We start from the raw sequence: 23824 nt of genomic DNA, 5'->3' as shown, positions 1-23824 counted from the left end.
AGAGGTATTTCCCCGCACAAATGGGAAAAGTATCGCCCATTTGAGTGGGAAAATGGCCCAATCTTGCAACACTGCTGAGGGGGCCCCCTGCAGCTCGGGCCCCCCGCACCGCGGGGGCTGCGGGGGCCTGTGTTACGCCCCTGGACCACTCAATGATATCATGTTTTAGAAAAGTCTCAGTTTCTTTTTTTAACAGCCTCTTGTAGATGAAAGGCAATTCGACTGTCATTGAGCAATATGACGGATGTCCTTAATAATGTGGAGCTGCACTTTCATTGCCTTAAGTTTTCCTAATCCATGAAACAAGAACGGAAACTCATTCACTATGTCGTGATGAGCACTAATATTAAAATTCACAGAAATTAGTCCCATGTCAGCAGCAGTGCTGAAACTGAGTAGACAGGCACTTGACAAAGTGCCCTGAAGGACATGAATTGAGGCTTGTACCTTTGATTTTTTATATTTAATATTTGCCAAAAATGAACCTTGACTTTGCAATAGTGTCAAGGCTGCACAGGTGTATACTTTGGCTGGCATAATGGTTATTGATGCACCACTGTCTATAATTTATTTATTTATTTATTTATAAAGTTTCATATAGCGCGAACAAGATCCCGAAGGATATCAGAGTGCTTTACAAAAGGGTGGAAGGAAGGTAACAAATGCATATTGACATTAAAAAAAAGCATAATAAACATGAATAAGAACGGTATATAGCAACCATTGACCTTCAGTTTGATTTTAGTACAGTGTCCATAGGAATTTCAAGATTTCACTTGTTAATCCTTTTCCGAATTGTATTCTTCCATGCAGGAAGCCAAAACTATATGTGCACGTCTTTCAGTGGTCAGTATTGACATTGCACACCCATCTTTACTGTCCCTTATCAGTGATGTTGAAGAATCTCTCGATGAAGAATTAGATGACAATCAGCTTTTTTGAGTTTTCAGTTTCTACATCCCTCAAGAGATGTTGCTCTTTACTTCAATGGGCGGGACTGGAATGCACAGCCCCCATGCTTACGCTTGGGTTGTTTTCTTACACCTGGTTGATCTCTGCCTCTTAGTGCTTCTTTGTGCTTATCTGCTACTGCTCACAGCGTTCTCTTTCAACTGGCTGTCGCCGCCTGTTGCGCTTCCTGTACCTGGTTGATACTGCCTTTGATGGTTCCAGACTGCATGACTGATAGCTCTCTGTTAAATTGTAGAATCACATGTCTTATCTCAGATGTATTAGCAATATTCTGATGATGATAAATGTAACTTTCCATGGGCCCTTCACTTTCTTTGAAGGTCTTGTACTGGCTGGAGTTGCACTTTGACTCCACATACGCCAACCCTTGAGTCTTCACTTCAACTGACTAGCACGTGGCACGCTTGAACAGTTTGCTGGGCCTCTGCAAAATCTCTGGGAAAGCACTCTTGACTCTCCGGGTTGCTGGGTTTACATATTCTCTATCTCGTCACCAGTTGTAGCATCCTCCCCAGTCTCGTAGATGTAAATGAATTATGCCTCACATGGAGCTCAGTTATACACATCTATTTCTCAGAGTGTAACTGGTAACTGACACGTACTGCGTCATGAATTTTATTAACCACACCCAATCACTTATGTCACCAGACTACAGAGCCTGTTAGGGACCAAAGGGGTCCCGAGCTCTATCATACACAAGACATTACACTGCACACAAACAATAATGTGTTCAAATGTCATCACCTAGTGTATTGATGTGTTCTGATTATATTCAAAAATTTGTTTCCACCATATTTCAGAATTACAAAAAAAATTGCTTCAGTTGTACTAATTCTGGTTTATTCTGAAACATCAGCACAGTTCATTTTTTTTTTAAATGTGCTAGAAAAAAACCATTCTACACACTCCTCTTACATGAATACTCAGAAGCATTGCACATACATTCTTTCACCTCGAAGTCAGAGAAAGAAAAGTAAACACCAAGCTCCCTCGGAAGAGAGTGCTTGACATTTGACCTCTGTTTTTGAATGCACCGCAAAAGTGACAAGACAAGAACAAGATTTAAAGGCCTGTTTACTGAAAGCGAGTTTGTGGAAGAATACAGTAAACAAGGTTTGGGCTAGGCTTGAGGCCTATGCTGGAACATTTCATCCTGTCCTGGAGGATACATCTGGTGTTGCCTCCAGATTGGGAGGCAAAATCTGAAGCAACCAAAAGCTCAAGTAGAGTACATAGTAGTGTGGCCTATAGGTAAGCATGCCTGCTTCAGAAAGTTTATTCTGAGAAATGGAAAGGTCTGAATCCACATAATCTGAAAGGGCTATGGTGACAATGGAATGTATGTTTTGGATCATTCACAAGTCTAAGGAGTCACAGGCAGTGCCCATTTCCTGACCCTCTGTCATTTTCTCTTTTTTTCAGGACCTTGGAACTATTATTATGATTTCCGTGAGTATGTGACACAGTACCACCACATAACGTTGTTCTAGCACTTTAATATGTAACAGTACCAGAAATTTGGGGCCTGATTCACAAAAGGCCTCTGCACTTGTGGCAGAGGCCCCACAGCCACGGGGGGAGTCTACGCACTTTCGGTGGAATCTCTGAAATGAAAATTCTCTTAGGGGAGAATCTGCCCCGAATGCGGAGACTCCCACGACTGTGGGGCCACTGCCACAAGTGCGGAGGTCGTTTGTGAATCAGGCCTAAAGTTCTCATCCTTGCACCTTAGAATCTACTTTCTATAGCTTAGTGTTACTGCAGTGCTAGACCCACACGTGACATTAGGCCATCAATTCAGCACTACAGACAGTCATGGAAAGGCTGGGAGGAGTCCCTTTTTTGCCAACTGCTACTGTCTGTCGCAGAGTTTCCCACAGCGGAGTACTGGGGTAGAGGACATTGAACAGACACTCACACATGTTATAAATCGGCGAGATCTCAGGGAAACATACCAATTGCAAATAAAGGGAAGATCTCAGGAAAAGACACCCATATACAAATACAAATTACAAATTACTTGAGGGAGACCAAATGACTGCAAGTCCAGCCAAAAAGGCCTGCATACAAACTGGGACAAAATGGCCACCAGTTGTGGCAAAATCGCCAACTAGAGAGCTAAAACGGCTACCAGCAGTCACACAGCACACATAGGAGAACAAATAGAGAAGCTTATGCTTATGAAACCTGAATTTCAAAAGTCTGAAACAACTGCCCTCCACCACGTGCCCCATCCTAAACTTAGTAGAAACAGCCCACTCACTACAAAAAATGAGAACTGAAGGAACAGAAAGACAGGTCCGGTCTGGGGATGTAAAAGATTTACAGAAGGTCAACAGGCCAGCCAGTTTTTCACTCATGCCCAGGAAGCCAGAACACCCTGCACGGGAAAATGGGTATGTATATGCCCAGGACCCACATTCATATACTTAACAGGCTATTGGCCTTTGCCAACCAGGATCCTCCCAGTAATGACTGAACAGTGTGGCGACTGTAGCTTTTTCATAGGACAGGTACAGAGAAGATCCCGGAGCTGACATCCACTGGGCACAGAGACTGTTTACATTGTCTTAAGGAGATGCCAGCAAAGGGACTGAGAATGTGAATGTTCTCGATGTAACACACAAAATGACATACTCAACTGTTATACTCATTTCCCATCTCTCTGTCTTTATCTTTCATTCTCTTCCACTGTCTTACCCTTCCTCCATTTGCTCTTATCTTGTATTCTCTTCCACTGTCCTATACTTCCTCCATTTGCACTTTTCATTCATTCTCTTCCACTGTCTTACCCTTCCTCCATTTGCACCTGTCTTTTATGCTCTTCCACTGTCCTATACTTCCTCCATCTGCACTTATCTTTTATTCTCTTTCACTGTCTTACCCTTCTTCCATCTGCACAGTTCTTTCTCCTTTACTCTCTTTATTTAGGACTTTAGTGAAGAGTATTGGGGGGCTGGTTCTCTGAGACCCCAGTCCATAACTCTCTCTCCTTTATATTTTTCACAGCGCCTAATGGTAGATGGATTGATTCTGAGGAAGGTGAGTATGGAGGATGAGGTCAATAATGCATTCATCCGCACCGTGAGATCGTACTAAGTTACTCCAGCAGAAACAATCACATCACACCCCAAAGACACACATATCACAAAAACAAGCTACACTTCATATAAACATACAGGGACAGATTTACGAGGAAGTGCCGCAGTGTGGCACAGCGAGCCCTTTGGCTGCGCCACGCTGCGGCACTTCCAAAGCACAGGAATGAAACATATTTACAAGGATATGTTGCATTCCTGTGCTCTCCCCTGAGCTGGCTCTCAAACAGCTGCCATGCGCCGGAGCAGGCAACCTTGCACCATGGTGCAAGGATGTCTGCGACATGGGGAGATTGTTTTTGTGCAAGAAGGGGCAACTTCCTGCACAAAAGCAATCACTACAGGCATTTTCCTCTTTCAATGTGTGCTGTAGAATGCAGCGAACATTGAAAGAGGAAAAAACGATGAGAAATGAAAACATTTCTTCTCGTTACGCCTCACTACGCCACCCCTAGGGTGGCGTAGCATTCAGACACATTTCCAGATTTACGATTCCTTGTAAATCTGGAAATGTGTCTTGTTCCATGGGTGTTGCGTGGGAACACCCACAGCAACACCCCTTTCCCGGAAAGTGCTGTCTGTTAAGGGGCCATATTTACAAGGACAGGGAAAGCCACGCAGGATGGCTTTTCCTGTCCTTGTGCATATGGAGCAGGAAAATACGCTACCAGTATGTCACGAAAAGTGACATACTGGTGGCGCAGGGGGCTTGTAAATCTGCCCCCTAGTCCGCGCCAACGCATCCTCTACACGCAGATGATTACAGCCTTTTTTAAAGACATAAATGTTAATGCTCTCTCTTCAAACATCATACTTCCTTCAGTGTGAAGCAGTGGATAGACACAATTATCCCACTATTCATCTCAAAACAAGCCCCTTCAGTGTCCCACGAATGTGGCACGTACCCATGAGACAGCACCCAGATGCACAAAAACACCCATTGATCAAGCCCTAAACACTGTACGCTCACACATAATGCACTACCTTTAACATACAACGTGCCAAATATGTTCACACATCACACCATAAACATACATGTACACACACACACATACACAAAAGACACAATACTTCTACATGCATGCGATGAGTTGAACACCACGTGCACTACAGACTGCACAACCTACACACATACAGAGCAAACCATATGCACACATGACACCACACAATAAAGACACATATATGTCTATAGAGGTACTGGTCAGAGAGAGAGAGAGGAAAAAACACACATACTTCTCACTCACACACACACACCTCTGTTGGCAAGCAAGATGATATGCGTGTGAGATGAGCAGTGCTTAATTTGAGCAGGTGGTTTCCGGTGGTCAGTACCGGCACTTAATTGTCAACACCGGCGCTTGAGACAAACTGCCACATGGTGGCGCTGCCTGTCTAATTTAGAGATGACCACAACAATAGTCAATTATTAATTCAATATACATTAAAAATGAGTATTACCTGCCACCCAAGCCTATATTATAGCTTTGGGGGCCTTGAATAGTCCGAATTGTCACACTTGTAGGAGTGTAATGGTTGGAAGTTATGTTGTCACTATCATTGGCAGAGCTGGCAGGGCCATGTGTGGTGCAAGCTGCAGTGGCCTACTGACGAGAGCCCTGGCACTTATTTATTTACAAATTAAGAACCGGAGACGAGGTTCTTGCCTTAAGGGCTGAGGTGAGGGGGTGTGGGATGATGGTGGTGGCCGTGCGGGCTTAAACAAGAGTGTGGGAGGCTGTGGCCTTGACAGTTGAGTGAAGAGACTTGTGAGAGCAAGTAGAGAATGGGGGATTCACCGGATAGGCAGCATGTGCCACATGACCCAGGTGACTTTCGGTGGAGAGTGGGTGCAAGCCCTATTTCTCCAACACCCAGAGGTTTTGCTGAACATGAAGGACTACGGTGCAACACGCATGTTTTTCTATTTGTGGTGGCTAGGAGTGGAGGGAGTGGCATAAGTTGCACCACATGCTGAAACAATTTTTTTTTTTTGCAGAGGTGGCTCACTCTCCGGAGCTTTCCACGACAGGTAACAATAAGGCATACACCTGCATGATGTCAATAGAATGAGGAACAGTTGTGAGTTTGTGACCTCTGTCTTAATTTTCTACCTTCGATCCCAGTTTGTGAACTTTCTGTCCCATTTTTATCTTAGATCCCAATGTGGCCCTGAATGGCACCACCAGCCAGTCTAGTACCTATGACAAGTTTGGAGCCTCGGCCAATGCTATTGATGGCTCCTTGATCACCAACTACCTAAAAAACACCTGCTCTCACACTGACCTGGATATCGAGCCATGGTGGATGGTTGACCTTGGTCGTGTCTACCAGATATCTTTTGTGGTGATACTCAACCGGGGCGACTGCTGTAGTGATCGCCTCAATGGAACTGAGGTGCGGGTCGGGAACTCGGACAAAGATGGTGGCACGAGGAACCGCAGGTAAAGCGGGTAAGGTGTTGGGGGAGGAGCTTTGTACTGAGAGAAGCCATCTGAGGCAGATCTGCACATGAGGGACCATAGGGCAAAGGAATTATGAGATCTAAAGCAAGCAAGCAAATGGATCTTGCATGTCCCAATTTGGGTAGTTAATAGAGCCTCAATTGAGCTAAAATGGGTCTGAATACCACTTAAACACTGCACCATCTGAGCTACACACTTGCCGGGGGGGGGGGGGGGGTGGTATGAATCCCCTCTCTGGCATAGCACAGTGAGAGGCTTCTGACAAAGATCTGCACACCAGGCGCCCGTTGGTGGCAATCTAATCCCTGACCTGTTTTATGGCAGATAATGACCTTGGGTATCCAAGGGCAGGAATCCACTCCCTCCTGTTATAACCTAGGGCAGGAAATCACCATATGGTAAAGCAACAAGACTCTCATTTCCAAGACAGAAATCAATAATAAGGATCCTAGGAGAGGGATCCAGCCTCTGGCATGACATGAGACTACTGGCACAGATGTGCACAGCCAGAATCGTTGGGCGGGAATCGAGCCTTTGAGTAGGGTGACCAGAGGGCCCAGTTTTCCCCAGACAGTCCCGGTTTTCGGTGGACTGTCTCGGCACATTTCTTTATTTTGAATAAATGTCCCGCATTTTGGTAAAAGGTTCAGGTAATTGAAAGAAGTATCGGAAGGTATGCTTACTTACACAGGCGCTTCAGAAGAATGAAAAAAATAAGCAATTTATTCTGTTTCCATCAGGCAGCACAAGAGCAGTTCGGCTGCATGCTCCCTGCTGAGGGGGGACAGGGTGGGGAGAAGGGCTGGGGGCATAGGGTGGAGGTCCTGCCATCAATAATGTTAAGTTAATGTAGCCTTGCATCAGAAGTGCAACTGGAGCCACATTTTTTTTTGGGGGGGGGGGGGGGGCTAAAACAAATTTCAGGGTGTGGTGCCTAATTCTTCCAGCAAAAGGCAGAGTGGAGATGCGGGGACTCTAGGAAGGGGTGGAAAAATAACAAAACCTCATTAACAAGTAAATGGTCTTTTAAAGATCTGTGAAGTCTTCGGGTGCGGTTGCAATAAGACGGACGTCAGCCCAGCCAGCCCAAAGCAGCTCAAAAACTGTCTGTGTGTGTGCCCGGAAAGCGGTCTCAGTCCGGGATGACATACACAACAGTGGGGGCGGCTGAAGCCCTTTGAGCCCTATGGGCATTACGCGCCTGCCTTGTATGGTTGTGTAGGTAGACATGTGTATGTATGTGTGTGTGTGTGTGTGTGTGTATATATATATATATATATATATTTATATATAATATATATGCACATATTTACAAGGCTACGCAAACACTGGGACAGGCCAGATATAAAAGTAAGACTAAAGGCTTTAGTTTTACTTTTATTTCTAGCGTGTCTCGGTTTTTGGTTCTCAAAATCTGGTCACCCTACTTAAGAGTAACATGAGAGGCTTCAGGCTCAGATCGCCACACAGGACCCAGAGAAGGAACTCATCCCCTAGCATAGCGCAACATGAATCTTCTGGAGAAAAAACTAATAGCGTCACTCGGCACCCTAGGCGGAAATGTACATAATGCCGCAGCACAAGATGCTTTTACAAAGCTCAAGAATCCACCTCCTGACCTACCCCAGCATGAGACTTCAAATACAGATCAGGAGGATGGGAACCCCAAATTAGGAATCCACCCTCTGGTCTTCTAGAAGAGACTCCTGGCACAGATGAGCACTCTGGGGGCCTCTCTCAGAGCTGCCCTCAAGAGACAAGGATGCTGCCTCCCACACCTATCACCAACTGACTTCTCTCTTGTCCCTCAGGTGTGCTAAAATCCCCTCCTTGGGTCTGGGGGAGACTGTGAATCTGAATTGCACTGGAATGAAGGGGCGCTATGTGACCGTCACCATCCCAGGACATGTGGGCTATCTCACCCTCTGCGAAGTGCAAGTACATGGAGTTCCATCCCCGGACAATGCTACCGGTGAGTGCCTGGGAGCATCGCCTGGGGGGAGGGGGGAGTGGAGGCACCATTAAGAACTGTACTTGGACATAAAGGGGGCACCAGTAGCCTATACCTCAAGGATGCCAGGATATAGCCTGTGGCACCAGGAACCGATGCATCATGGGCTCTAAAACTAGATGTGGCACCAGGAAGGGATATATGAGAGAAAGCAAGGGAAAGAGATGGCACAGGAATGTCTGCACTTCAACACTACTGGGTACCAGGACCCACTGCACTGGGGCACAAAATGGGTCCAAGGAACCATTGTACCAGGAGACACAGAGGGTACTGGAAACCACTGCATCAGGGACAACAGGGGTTCAATTAGGTCACCAGGAAACACCTCATCAGTTTCTGCAGAAAACCAGAGAGCGCCCGGTGTTAATGAAACAGAAACCCAAACTAGGAATAGCGGGCATATTCAGGAACAGAGGGCACCCGCACAACAGCAAATTAGGACTAGAAGGCATATGCAGGAACAGACTGCACCCACACAACAGCCCTGTGGGGCTACTCTCCATTTGAGAGCACAGACACTAAGTGGATTCTACGATAAATCCTCACAGAAGAAAGTTTTTGTGGATTTTTCATTTGTAACCAGAGCCTTTTTATATTTGTGTGGCCTGTATAGTGCCCACATTGCTCTCAGGCTGTATAAGATGGCTAAGTATAGGAGGAGAGGCAGCAGGGGTAGTTTTTTATTCTTTGTGCAGGTGTCCACCCAAGGTTCTTGCCACTGGAATTTAAATGAAGAATGGTGCCAATGCCTTGAGCGCCTTCTTGAGTTGGGTGGTCTGGCTCCAGCAGTGAGAATCCATCAGTGTGAATGATCTGCCCCACACCGACTGTACCTAGTTTCAGGGGCGGCTCCTTCTTGACAGCAGAGGAGCGTCACCCCGTCTGCTGCGTACGCAGCAGGCAAACATAAATAAATAAAATGGCATGTCAATGCCATTTTATTTATTTGCCACTGCACCAGCTTGTGCTGTGTACAGCGCAAGGGTGGGGGCAGAGCTGAATCCTGCACATGCAGGATTACAGCACTGGTCTACAATGCATATGACGGATTGGCCAGCCGTCTGGTGACAGCCAATCCAAAGGCTGTGAAACAGCCTGAGGGTTGCTGGCACAGGCCCCCAGCCTCAAAGTGAGTGCTGGCTGAGCCTGCTCCCACCAATCCTGGAGCTGCTTCCACAGCATGAGAGAAGCTTCAGGATTGGTTGGAGTTGCGTTCCATGAGCAGGAAGGAAGTCTTTACTTTTCCTGCTCGTCGACTGCAAACAGAAGTTCTGCATCGGTGGAGCTCACGAATTAATGGTGAGTTGTGAGGTTTCAAACCCCACCTGTCTTTTTTAAGCTAGCCACCACGGTATGGTTAGAGTTCACCCATGGGTATGGTTAGAGTCCTGGATGGCTTTGCCTCCTTTTGCAGGTCACCCATGGGTATGGTTAGAGTCCTGGATGGCTTTGCCTCCTTTTGCAGGAAAAGGAATCTAATCATCAACGTGAATAAGACCAAATACATGGTGTTTCATGCAGAAACCACCAATCGTCCAATACCAAAACTGGACGGCCTGCAACTGGAACGGGTGAATACTTTTGATTATCTGGGTTTGACCCTTAATAACAAAATGACTTGGGCCACCCAGATCTCCAAAGTAAATTTAAAACTTGTCCAGATATCAGGGGGGATTTTAAAGATGTTTAAAAATAGTCATCTAAAATTAATTAGCCCTCTGGTGGAGATCTACAAATCTCAGGCTAGGGGGGTGGCAGCATATGGTGCTGAACTATGGGGCCATAATCCAGTTTTGATTTTAACCAAATCAGAAAATCGTTTTTTTAGACATTTGTTTGCATTACCGACAAGCACTCCTATTCAGCCACTTAGGATGGACTTGGGCATCCAACCAATTGCGGACATGGTCTCCTCCAGACCTGTAATGTACTGGCGACGATTATGGAGCACTCCCGAACTTGTTAACTTTCAGGAGGAACTGAAGTCCATTCTATTGCTACCTAGGGCAGGCACTATTCCCTGGTTAGCCTATGTTAAAAAATTTCTTAGGGAGATTGGGAGAGAAGACCTATGGCTCTTACCTGAGGCCACTTGCTCCTCTCTCCCAAAAAGAGCATTGGCAAAAATCCTGGAGGAATACAAGCTGACTCAGATCATACGATCGGCTAATACTCCAAACTTGACCTCGGTTTTTCTCGAGGCCAAGCTTGGGTATCGATTTGAGCCCGCAATAGATCTGATTCACCCGGTAATTGCCAAAAAATTATACCTACAATTTAGATACGGGTCCCTTCCCCTCCATTCAAGAACTAACAAATGGGCTGGCTCAATCACACAATCCTGTCCTGGGTGCGGTGCCATTGATGAAACCGAGGTTCATACAATAATCTTCTGTCCGGCATATAAAATCCCACGTAGAAAATGGATAATCCAGCTAGCTAAGAATTTAGGGGTTTCGAATCATAGAGATCTTTTCAGGTTGTTAAAATACGATTCGACCCCCGTTTATGTTATTGCGATCTCCAAATTTCTTTTTTCTATGTGGTTAATCAGAAGGCAATTACTACCTCATTAAGGAAATTTTATCGATATCATTCTCCTTTCTTTTTAATCTGTTTTTACTCTTATGTATTATGGATTAAGGACTGTACTTATATTCAGCACCATGGTTTTATTCTTGATTAATTCTTTCCTGTTGTAAATACTATTTTATGAACTTTTATGGCTTGAAGTCGAAATAAAGTTTTTTGACTTGACTTGACTTGCTAGCCACCACTGCCTAGTTTGAGAGAGGGACAGCAGGAATGGGAATGCAGACCATGCACATCCGTTCTGCTGGTAGAGAAGGGAAACTGGAGTGATAGCTGGGGCCAAACTGGCCCCAGCTATCTGCGGGGTGGCTGTCTGCAGGAGACCAAGCAGGTTGTCAGTCAGATGCAAGCCTTCATGGTCTGTTTATTTTGTGACTGACAGCTAGTGTTAGGATCTCCCAAGTTGCACGGAATGTCATACACTAAAGTGGCCTATATGGGCGCTGCTTTCATCTGTGTTTAAGCTTGCCCCCACAGTGGCCCAACAAGTGCCCATACTAGCTTTCAGAACAGAGCACTGGCGGCCACTCCTGTCAGGCTTCTATGGCTTTGCATGACTTACTGTCAGAATTGAGAGGTAAGTCGATCTGTGGTCTGGAGGACAGTCTCTTCGCTGAAGCGAGGAGTCATTGACTGCCAAATAATCACCTAACAGAGATTCTCCCTTTGTCTTTTCCAACAGATATTGAAGAGCCTATAGAGGAGAGCGAGGAGAAAGAGACAAGTAAGTCCTAAAGGGCAGCAGGAGAGAAGGCGCAAATCTTTATAACTCAAAGAATGCATCAGGCTTTCAAACCCATGCGTCAAAAGAGAAGATACCAAACAAACCGTTCAATGCACACATTCGATGTGTGAACACTTCTGTCTGTCCATAGTTTTCTGCATCAGTAGCAGGTGAACGATGTCTGCGTGTGCAATTCCTAGGATCTTCTCTGTCGACTCTCCTTTTTGCCTTTTCACAAATCTCGCCATTCGGCTACACAACGACTTTAAAAACAGAAACAACATTAACAATTGTAACCCTATAAGGTAAACAAACACAAAAAATGCACGTTTTACACATGAACCAAACGTATGATACATTCAATATCTGAATCACTAAGTGTCAAATGTATCAAAAGGTTTTACCCATTCTGTGTCTATGGGAAAATGTGTTTGTACATATGGCCCTAAATAACTAAACATAGTGAACCATTAACTGAAAAGGATCTGCAGTAAATTGATCATAAGATTCAGTTGTTTATGTTTAATAACGAAAAAAGGATAAATGATGTACTCGAAATTTTCATAAATCAAACACGCCAACACATAATGGAACTTTGGAACACTACGGTTTATTAAAGGAATTACATATTTCTATTACGAGATACTGGTAACTTACGTGATCTAGAAAACTTAAATGTGAATCTGGAAAGTAAGCATACAAGAAAGCAGACTCAGCCGTAAAGCAGGCCAGTTACTGCAGCCACCAAAACGTGAATTCAAAGAACGTTGAATCGAGCATGCAATTCCTTCAACGTTCCAGGGAGGACCCGGCTGGGCAATTCGGGAGGAATTGTTCCCTTGAGGGACAGGGTCAAGATTGATTTTCATATGGCTGGGTCCAAACTGCGATGGCGAAGTGAGCTAAAGAACGATAGATTAAACCCTGATCTTTGTGAGTGCGCGTGAATGTTTGCATTGTTCAGCATTCTGTCCATCATTTGTTCCTTTTGCATTCTATCAACCAAGCCACGCTAATATTCACTATTCAAACTGAGAATCCATCAGCAACTGTGCATCCATGTCTTGAACGCTCCAAAATAGATGGTTTGAAGAGTGAATCCATAAATCCATTAACCAATCAAATGACAGGACGTATCAAAAGAATGAATTCTTTCTGGAGAAAGTGTGTCTTCTTTCTCGTCTGAGAACAATATATGAGGCTAAAATAATAGGAGCATCCGTAATAGGTGAGAAAATGAGCTTCATTTTAAAATGCATACTAATCCAACAGGGAGGGAGCTGCCAGCCAGCTGTCGGCAAACGATCTTACCGCTCAGACGATCCAACTAGGGTACTCTACTCTGAATGCTATCTGCGCGTCAAGCGAGACGTACTCTGGAGAATGTAAGACATAACAGAGGTTCCATCCAAACTCAATTGTAGAAGTCATCAGTACCTCATTCAGCTCTAATGCCTGCCATTCAAGTTTCCACCTTCTGGGGTATGGCCAAAGTAGGGATCGCACAAGCCACCAACCTCAACATGAGTGCTTTGGCCATTAGCACAGGTGAGAGTCCTTGGATGGTACACTCATAGCTCAGAACTTCTACTATTGCACAGTAGCCTAAATGTGTCAGAGTTAAAAGCCTCCGTGAAAAACATTCGCTTTCCCAACAGGCTAGTGAAAGGCAACAGCCACAATTACTGAGTAGCCTAGTCCATCTTCCTTGTCCCAGTCCTCCTCATCCTAATGTCAGGGTTTACCTAGCTCAGCTAATTCCAAAATCTCCAACACTTAAATCGCTAATTCTTAGTTGAAGCCAGCTAAGCGCCACCCTCCTTCCTGAGGGACTTCCTGTTTCTTTCTCTGTCTAGAGGATGTCATGCCTTCCCAGCATGCTTGGTAGGCAAACATCAACTTCTCAAACTGTTTGCTTCTTGTTTCTGTTGAGCAGCTGCGCTCTAGCTGTCGCTCCTTTATTTGCAAGTATATTTTCATTCTTATGCCAATGAGGTCCTACTGAAGCGATATCTACTGTCTAAGTAACCCAACTCAACTTCAAGGTTGGACTTTTTCTTAGTAATTGATCAGGGGGAATAAGGGTTGTTGCTTATAGTGCTCCTGTTCTCTTAGAGCAGGACCTTCATTCAGCATGATCTGGTGATAATACAGAGACGTGGAAGTTCTGTTACTATCAGTGGCGGCTGCTACTGCACTTAAGTGATGTGGCAGATTGGAGGAGAGCAGCACGGGGAGGGCAGCGCAGGAGCAGACTGGGGGAAATAAATAAAACAATAATGCTTCCCTGCATTCTGTAGCGTTGGTGGTCTTCTGGCCTCTGCTCCTCGGCTCCCAGCATGTCACAGGATCCCCAACGCCATTCCAGACGCTGCTCTCATGCTGGTATTACCCAGCATGAGCGCAGCGCCATCATTGGTGTGAGAGCTTTTGTTAGGCGCTCACTAAGGTACTCTGATGCTCTGCTTGTAAAGCACAGCTCGTTCAGGTGGAGAGATCGAAGTGCGCATGACGGTTTGGCCGGCCTTAGACAGACTGTCTAAGGCCAAACTGTCATGCACACTTGAAGCAGTGTCACCACTCCTCCTCCTTCTTCCTTCGGCTGTGTCAACGTACCGGAATGGCAGGCCTGCCCTCGTCTCAGCTGCAGGAAGAAAGGGAGGAAAAATAAAATGAAAATAACCTCTGTTTTTATCATTTTATTTTTCATTTTTCATTGCTCAAAAGCAGTGGGGCGACGCTCTTCCTCCTTAGCCGAGGAGCCGCCGCTGGACTATAAGAACTGACTAATACTGGAAACATTGGTCAGTTTTTGAGAGGCAGCAGAGCAGTTTTTGCAAGAGACTCACCATAGTACTTCTAATGGAGTACAAAAGCATGCTTAGAAACACAAACGTGGATTTGGATGTAACTGCTTTCTCAAGTCCTGAGAGGGGGAGGATTTAGTAGCAGCTCCTGAAGGGCTGCCTGCAGTGTTACTCCTGAAATAGTAATAATATTTTGCCAGCTGCTTTAAAGAGCCCCGAAGCAACACGGGTAGGAAGATCATCAGGACCAAGAATTGACCATTCAGGAGGCTCAAGAGGAGATATATACTAGGAACTGAATCATCTAAGGGTGCCACAGCAAATTGAATGAATCTTGCCTTTCACGACTCTGTACCTCAGGAATGAGGAGGCATTTCTTGCAATATCAAAGAAAGGAGCCGGAAAGTTTGCTGCTACACAGTGCAATACTCAGCAGGGAGTGGAAAGATAAGGATAGATCCATTTTTTCAAGATTCCTGACCATCAATATCGCCCAGAAAGGTTCGATTACTTTTTCCTCTGGGATAAAAGTGGCTTCCTTGATGACCGAATTTTTGTGACAAGAATTCATAATTTCTCAGGATGCCTCTTCCTCATATGTTGGATAAGAAGTAGGTAGAGATAGTAATGGAAATAGCATATGCAACATCTAACGTTTCTAGTGGTGCCAATACTAACTCAACGTGCATCCTACAATGTCTTCTTAGAAACTTTCAGACATTGGTTGGAGATATGCATCAAGGCAATGACTGCAAAAAGATGCCATCTAGAAAGAAACGACAATTGAGGTTCCTGTCCGATATATCCTTTATTTACTTGTGTGCAGCAGTGGTGGCATCTGGTTCTTCGGTATCTACTTACTTATCATATGTAGATGCGCACAAGGACATCTGATCATTTCCAGAAATTCTTACTAGCATTTGGCCTTCAGTGGGTCGACTTAGTTTGGATCGAAGTTGGGGGAGCTGATTAGGAAGCTGGGAGATGATGATGATGATGATTCCCATGAGGCCAGAAGGAAGACGTCTGTATTTGTCTCTAGGAGAGCGTTTGATCAGTCACAGCTGCCAGAGGCACAAGCTTGCGAGGAAGGGAGTGTAGCCCGTGCCTCTCTCACTGAAAAATCCCTGTCCATGACCTCCTACAATTCTCCAACGAAAGAATGACTATCAGTCCAGTCAGCAGAGAATACAAGTCCAATGGGGGCCTCTTCAGAGACTTGTCATGTTTGGGGCTCTTTAATTACTGACTCATCAGCTCTGAAAAGGCCGTAAACAGTTTGGGGTCCAAGGAAAATGGCAGCATTCCTATGGATGGTCTCATGGTCCTGTGACATCGGTATCTCTTGTGTTGGACATGGCATGCTTAAGGGAATAACCCCAAAACCTTTTGCTGCTTTCTACCTCCTAGTCTTCGCCTACTCTCTGTTTGTGATTCTAGAACACAGAACCTGCTCTCACTGCACTGCCATGGGATGGTATGAGAACACTTCCCACCCAGGGTAGGAGAGGTGTGATTGCACGATGGGGTTAAGTGTTGTCCTAGCGAGTGCCCTCTGGAAGGGTACACTACATACCCAGGGTGGGTGTGGCATTGGCGAGTCGGGGGATGTGGAACTGACCATGTCCCCTAGGATTCGCCGGACCATTATGTCTCCTACCCAGGTTGGCGTTGTTACACACGAGTCAACCCGGAGGGGGCCTCCCATACTGCCAGAGCCACCATAGGCTATTTCCCAAGGGGTGAAGCTCAGGGTAGGGGAGCGGCCGGGTGTGAGTCTGAGTGGGATCGCTGCCCAAACAGGGGAGAACCCCTAGGTGGGGTCCCCCTATCCTGGAGGTTAGTCCCCCTCTATGAGAATCTCCTCCCAAGGTTGTCGTGGCCCCTTTACGGCCACAGGGCCGGAGCCTTTCCCCACTGTGGGTGCAGTGTGGAAGGGCACAACCCTTCCAATGTAATGTAGGAAGTGGCGCTCAGCTGAGGGGGTGAAACGAATCATCTGCCTGTCATGACAAGCGGGACCCCTGCCACTGGCCAACCAGGATGGTCCAGTGTGCGCTGTGGCACTATGAAAGTGCCTAGGTTTTTATGAATAACGTACCTCTTGAGAAAGTAGATGCTTTTACTTATCTAGGGGTTATGCTTCAGTCAGATATGAGCTGGTCAAAGCAAATCAATACAGCTACTCTGAAGCATAAGCAACAGGCTGGGATCCTTGCAGCTAACTTTAATACCTGCTTCACCAAGCCAATCAGCCCCTTAAAGTCCTAAGTTCTAGTCTTTATGGTGCCGAACTTTGGGGGTTCCAGAATTTATCCACCTTAACCGTTGCTGAAAATTCATTTTTTCGAAAGGTTATCGGTGTCCCTCAAAGTACTCCTACGTGTCCATTATTACTTGATATGGGTAGGAAACCTATAAGGGATTTGGCCAAACTCTGCCCTCTCTTATATTGGAGAAGATTGTGGTGCACGGCCGAACTCTCACATTACGCAAAAGGTCTAAAAGATGTGATGGACACAGATCATCACCATAGGATTAAATGGCTGGGGGAAATAAGGTCACTGTTGGTGAATTTAGGCTTGATTGAACTTTGGGAGGACCCCCAAAATGCTTCCTTTCCCTCTAAGAAGGCTTTAAAGGAGTTGTATTGGGATTTGACAATGGCATCAATGCGTGCTAAGGGTGCTTTAAAAGATCTGTCTGGTCGGTTTCTTGAATTGAAGTCAAAGCCTGCCTTAGAAGACTATTGGGACTTCATTGAGAAACCATTTGACAGGAAGTTATACTTCCAACTGAGGATTGGTACCCTACCAGTTAGATCATTTAATGGTAATTGGGTTGGGGTTAACAAGAAAACTTGCCCAAAATGTTCCGACAAAGATGAAACAATTAGCCATTTGTTGTTCTTTTGTCCACTATACAAGAAACCTTGCGTTAAGTGGGTTATACCTATCTGCAAGATTTTGGGTTTTAGGAAGCATGAAGAGGCCTTAAGAATACTCACCACGGATCCATCACAGCCTATAGCAATAGCCATGGCTAAGTTCTTAGGTTGGGCTTGGTCCATTAGATTCAGGGCGTTGTCTCAGATTGTCTGACTGTCTTGGCCCTAGTAATATGGCCAAGTTACCTTCTGTCGTAATTGGATCAGGTTAATTTTGATTGAACATTGGGCTTTTAACAAATAAGGGAAAGGGAAAGTTTCCTTTTTTTACTTTTATGTGTAATGTATTCGGCAGCTATCATGTTTAATCTGTTTTTAATGTTTTAGAATTCAGAATATTTATTGTCTTAAAATATTGTATGTGTGTGTTGCTTTTATGACAAAAATTGTCGAATAAAGCATTGGAAATGGGAAATCATTAAGGCCCTGGAATCCCAGATGGCTAAGTTTGTCTGGGGCTATGGGAAGATAAGGAGATCTATCCGGTACCACTCTCTTCCAGCTATAAGAGGGGGCTTGTCAATTCCCAATTTGGGATTCTATCTGTGGGCAACCATGCTTCAACAGATGACTGTATTATTCTTTGTTAAAATACCTGAAAAAGTAATAAGGGATAAGTATATACCTTCTATTTACGAATTGGTTATTGGGGATAAGGCTAATGGCCTCTTGGTAAAGCAGCTGGAACCCTCATACTATAAGAAAGTTAAGTTCAAGATCTTATCCAGTGCTTGGGGAATCTGGAGGAAAACTACGAGGCACTTAAATATTCCTAAATACAATAAATATACCTCGCTATGGCACTCTACAATATTACCAGCAGAAATGTATGATAATATATCTAGAAGATGGGAATACTCAGGAGTATTAACGATAGGTGATTTCTTATTGCCTGGGAATGGAAATAGATTTCAAATGCTGCAAAGTAAATTTTCGATCCCAGATAATAGTGTATTTAAATTTATTCAAACCAATACGATCTTGAACATAAAAAGTGCTGAGTATTCTTTGGATAATATCCCCCTATTTGATTGTATGGCCAAACGTACAACCAGGATTGGTACCCTATACGATATTCTAATTGAAAGCCAACGGGACGATCTTGAATATAGGGAAGAGAGGTGGTCAAGCAAACTGAATAACCCTAATGTGGATATTTATATGTCTCTAACCCTCACAATGAAGGTGTTTGTGGCCTCTAATATGAAAGCTCAGCTATATAAGACCATATTTGATCTGTATTTTGCACCCGCCAAACTTCACTCTTGGGGGAAAAGAGCAACCTCCGAATGTCCGAGATGTGGTAAAACTGGAGCACATCTACTTCATATGCTATATGAGTGTGATAAACTTATAGAGCTGAGAGGTATGATAGCAGGTTTCTGGCAGGAAGTGTTTGGGCACTCAGTAGCTGAATCCTCCACTTTATATATCTTGGGCTATGATAACACACTGAAACACACTAAGGAGGAGGAAACATGTCTTTTTTTGGGGACGGCGGTTTATAGGATAATTCTTACAGCTCGTTGGAAGGATTTAGATGCCCCTAGCTTTCAGGTCTGGCTTGGCCGGTTGTTAGGCATGTACAACCAAGAGAGGGCGATTTTTGCCTGTAAAGGCAAGACGGCTAGGGCCTTGGGTAACAAGATTTGGAAACCAATTGAGATGTGGAGTAACAATAATAGATCTGTATAAATGAATTATGTTCAATTCTGTTAAATTATATTTAATGAATTATTCTCCCGAATCCTTCGATATTCTGTATATAATTTCTGATTTGTGACCATTATTTATGCTTTATGTCTTATGTTTAAAACTGGATTGAATTTTCAATGTAATGTCTAAGGTTGCAATAAAAAAAATAAAAAAAAAGGAAATGGGAAATGGGAAAGTGCCTAGCATGAGTCCGGTTGCCCAATGGCAGCCAGATGACCAATGGACACCACAACTTGTGGGGTTGTTGGTTCTCATATGTAGCCTTAAATTCAGGGCTCTTTCTCACTGTACCACAGTGTGAAAGTGCACACACCCTTACTACACATGGGTAAAGAAGTGGTGCGAACCTGATGTTTGTAAACATAGGTCAGGCCTGCCATTGAAGCCTGGGTGCGCACTTACACCTTGGGTGGGCTTAACCTATGTGATCGGCCTGCTCGGGCTAGCCTGTGTGCGCATTTGCAAGGACTTCATATTTCAAACCTATGTCTAACCTGCCGCTGCAGTTCTCAGAGAGTGCTTTTGCGTGTGTACTTTGGATGGCACTTAGCAAGCACAGGCCCCCCAGAGGAGGTCTTTCACCCCCACTAGGCTGGGCAGACACCTACGGGTTCTCGCTGCCCAGGTAGCAAGGAAGCCCTATGAGTACCCCTACTGAGGAGGCTGGCTCTTCACTTAAGATAGCATGGGGATGGGGCTCGCAGGTATCTCAAACTGCAACAAGGTGATTGCAGTGGTGCAGCCTCATGATGTTTCCTATCAATGGATTTGCTGGGCCAAACCCATTCCATTGGTAACAGTGGGATTGGCATATCTCACATGGAAATGCCACTCATGAAAAGCGCTGAAAAAGAGGTTCCGCTTTGAGCGGCCCCAACTGCTGCACAGCTTAAAGGAGAAAATTCTCAGACCAACTTTTCAGTACGCTGAATATTCACACTAAACCAAGTGATCCATATTAAACCATCAAATTAGTCATGTTCATCCTTAATCTGGGGCCGCTCAAAGCGGAACCTCTTTTTCAGCATCTTGATTAAATACTGTGACGGGACGATTCACAGTACTGCTTGCACGCAGATACATTGGCAGTTTCAACAGGAATTAAAACAAGAAGACAAGGGAAGGTGTGCATCCGCTACTCAAAACTCATATGCTTAGCAATTTATCGTCCAATAAGCGTCTGCACCCCACAGGTTTCAATGAATGAAAAGAAAAAAAGTTGAAGGATGACAATGAGCATCACTCTGGAGACAATGGAATGTTTATAAAATCAGAGACAAACTGAGGCAATTAGCGTAGGACGGGGCACACTGGGGAATATTTATGTTTGTTGTTAGTTTGAAAAAAGCAAAAATGGGACAGGTTACATAAAGCAGCATGGCAGCGTCACCACACAAGGGGGCCTACAATTTACGAGTGAGCAGGGCACACGGGATAGCACAGAGACCCAATATCTTAAGACTGCTCACCTAGACCGTGCGTGGGCTCAATGACCACAGGAAGCTTAGGAAAGTCGTAGCTTACCTCAAACACCACAGGGTAGATGTCGCTATACTACAAGAAACTCACCTTCCGCAGTGCTCTTAAATAATAACCAAGCAGAGGATGCAAGGGCATTACTCTTCAGCAGGATTTACATCTCATACTAGTGAGGGGGTCCTCATCTGGGCAACAATTAAGTGGGGGGAACACTTGATCGGGATACAAGCGGATACACATGGCAGATTCGTGATAGCTAAGTGCCAGAAGGATGACCTGGTAGCAAACCTGGTGGGAGTGCACGGGCCCAACAACAACGACCCACAGTTTTACCATAACCTCAAAGCCAGACTAATGCAGAGGGGGAACACGCCTCAGATATGGGGAGGGGACTTCAATTGCATGCTAAACTCAGACTTGGACCCGTCGGGGGGGGGGGGGGGGGGGGGGGGCACCGAGACGTAGATTAGCCACCGCTAAAGCGATACTAGACATTGCTGCCACCTCAGGCCTGGTAGACATATGGCGGAAACATCACCCACGCGAAGGGGGATTTACCCATTATTCATCTGCACATGATAGACACTCTCGCATAGATTACTGGCTCATATCCAACAGCTTAGTTTCCCCTGTGAGAAGGTGTAGACCACTCCCTCGCACCCTATCTGACCACTCCCCAGTCCTCATGGAGATGAGGCTTTTGCCTCGCTGGATGACTCCGTTCACCTGGTGCTTTCTTCCCTATTTGTTGATGGATCAAGCATTTAGAGCAGAGATGGGTCAGGTGATGGAAGAATTCTTTACGCAAAACATAAGCTCTGTCCCCACATTTGCCATGGTGTGGGAAACAAATCAAGGTGTACATAAGGGGAGAGGTTATTTCCAAACACGTGGGAGTCCCGAGGTCATTAAGGGGTAGGTTTTCGCACTTAGAAAAGGAATTGGCTGACTTGGAGACGCGACACAGGTGTACAGGAGATACAAAAGAAGAAATAAAGACCAAATTGGCCGAATACCATGATACAGCTAACAATGAGATTAAACACCTCGGTAAATACTCTATCGCCAGAACGTACGGGGAGAGGGAACACCCTGGCGCCACATTGACAGCACTACTCAGACCTAATAAAGAGCGAACAGCACTCACAAGCATAACAGATAAGGGAGGGAGCTTAGTCATGGACACTGAACAAATTGCAGGCAGATTTGGGCGCTATTACGCAGAATTATATCATACGCGTATTATTCATGATGAGGCCACCACAACTGACTACTTGGAGCACATCGAGATGACCTGGCTCGCTGTTGCGCACATAGAGCATCTTATGGTACCTCTAGACCCCTCAAAGGTTAGGGCAGCGTTGGCTAGCATGCAGCCGGGGAAGGCACCAGGATCATATGGCCTAACTGTCGCCTTCCATGAAGCATACCAAGACCTCCTCATCCCACACCTGATCACTCTTTATGACGAAATGGCGGAGAATGGCATCATGCCACCCACGATGCAGGAGGCTCTATTGATTGCATTACCCGAGTCAGGCAAGGACCCAGAAAGTTGTGCTTCATATAGACTCTTGTCCCTCCTAAACGTGGACACTAAGGTCCTGGCTAACAGGTTGGCCCTATTGCTGCCAGGAATGGTGGGCGCGTAGCAGGTGGGATTTGTCCCAGGCAGAATAATGACACACAATTTAAGAACACTCTTCGACACCATTCAATATATAGATCCGACGGTGAAAGCTGCAGCAGTGTTCTTGCATGCTGAGAAAGCATTTGATTCGGTAGAGGGGGCTTTCTTGATGGCTGTCCTTCGTAGAGTGGGGGTGGGGGAGGTATTCCTCAAACTAATAGCAGTCATATACAATGAGCCTACAGCCAGGGTGCGGGTGGGGAACACAGTGATTGCCCCAGTCGAGGTCTCCAGGGGAACCAGGCATGGGTGTCCACTGTCGCCACTTTTATATGCTATAGTTGCTGAACCTCTGGCCTGTGCCTTAAGGAAATACCATGGACACAGGGGCATACGTTTCCTGAACTACAACCTAATCATATTAACATACGCGGATGACACCTTACTATATGTACGAGATCCCAACGTAAACTTATCGCCGGTATTGAGGGAGGTGGTCCGGTTTGGAGGGTTATCGGGACTCCGCGTTAACTGGGATAAGTCGCTGATGTTCCCACTCATCCCTGCTACGGCACTAGTAAAGGTGGAGTATTATTTCCTGTGGACGACCGGCCCAATTAGATCTGGGTATACAGGTACACACTGATCCCACACAAACATTCAGGGAGAACTATGGCAGAGCAATCCAGAAGTTAGAGGAAGATGTTGACAGATGGGTCCAATTACATCTATCCATGACAGGGCGTGTGGCTATAATGAAGATGGTGGTCCTCCCTAGATTCCTATGGGAGACATCCATTACAACGCAGTCATTACAACGACCTACCTTTACAACGCAACTGTTACAACGCAAATGCCTTTACATCGAATGTCATTACAACGCAGGCCATTACAACGCATACCATTACTACGCATTATAAGTTAAGTAATGGAGAATCTTTTAGTATTAGGGTGGGTATGGGTTTTGTGGTACATGGGAATAGTAATTTTTACCCCTACACTACCCAACACTTTCCCTACTGTTGCACTGCCTGGAGTAGAAACAGTAATTTGTACCCCTACACTATCCAACACTTACCCTGCTGTTTGCCCTAAAAGTATTATGCGTTGTAATGATATACATTGTAATGGTATGTGTTGTAATGGAATGCATTGTAATGGTAGTTTTAAAAAATGTGTTGTAATGGCATGCGTTGTAAAATCATGCGATGTAATGGTAGTTGCGATGTAAAGACTGCGTTGTAATTGCATGCGTTGTAACGTCATATATTCATTCCTATTTCTATTCCTAAATATCCCAATGTCACTGCCCGCTCTTTTTTCAGTACTCTGCAATCCCATATGCTCCGGCTGGCCTGGGCATTAACCTCCGGTTCGGTGGGAACA

At 45.2% G+C, this 23824-nt stretch overlaps 1 protein-coding gene across 4 annotated transcripts in view; it reads left to right on the top strand.

The window, feature by feature from the left end:
* Positions 1 to 23824, top strand: part of LOC146833312 (pentraxin fusion protein-like) — a 213326-nt gene that overhangs the window by 29947 nt on the left and 159555 nt on the right. For all 4 annotated transcript variants that reach the window (XM_085601030.1, XM_085601028.1, XM_085601032.1 and 1 more), the window contains exons 2-7: positions 2395 to 2421; positions 3982 to 4014; positions 6067 to 6099; positions 6226 to 6511; positions 8344 to 8504; positions 11818 to 11859. In XM_085601030.1, the coding sequence (XP_085457156.1) occupies positions 2395 to 2421; positions 3982 to 4014; positions 6067 to 6099; positions 6226 to 6511; positions 8344 to 8504; positions 11818 to 11859 (582 nt within the window). The remainder of the gene's footprint in view (positions 1 to 2394; positions 2422 to 3981; positions 4015 to 6066; positions 6100 to 6225; positions 6512 to 8343; positions 8505 to 11817; positions 11860 to 23824) is intronic.

The sequence above is a fragment of the Triturus cristatus genome, chromosome 4_2 (genome assembly GCF_964204655.1).
Source record: "Triturus cristatus chromosome 4_2, aTriCri1.1, whole genome shotgun sequence".
NCBI lineage: Eukaryota > Metazoa > Chordata > Amphibia > Caudata > Salamandridae > Triturus > Triturus cristatus.
This window is presented reverse-complemented; position numbering and strand designations above follow the sequence as displayed.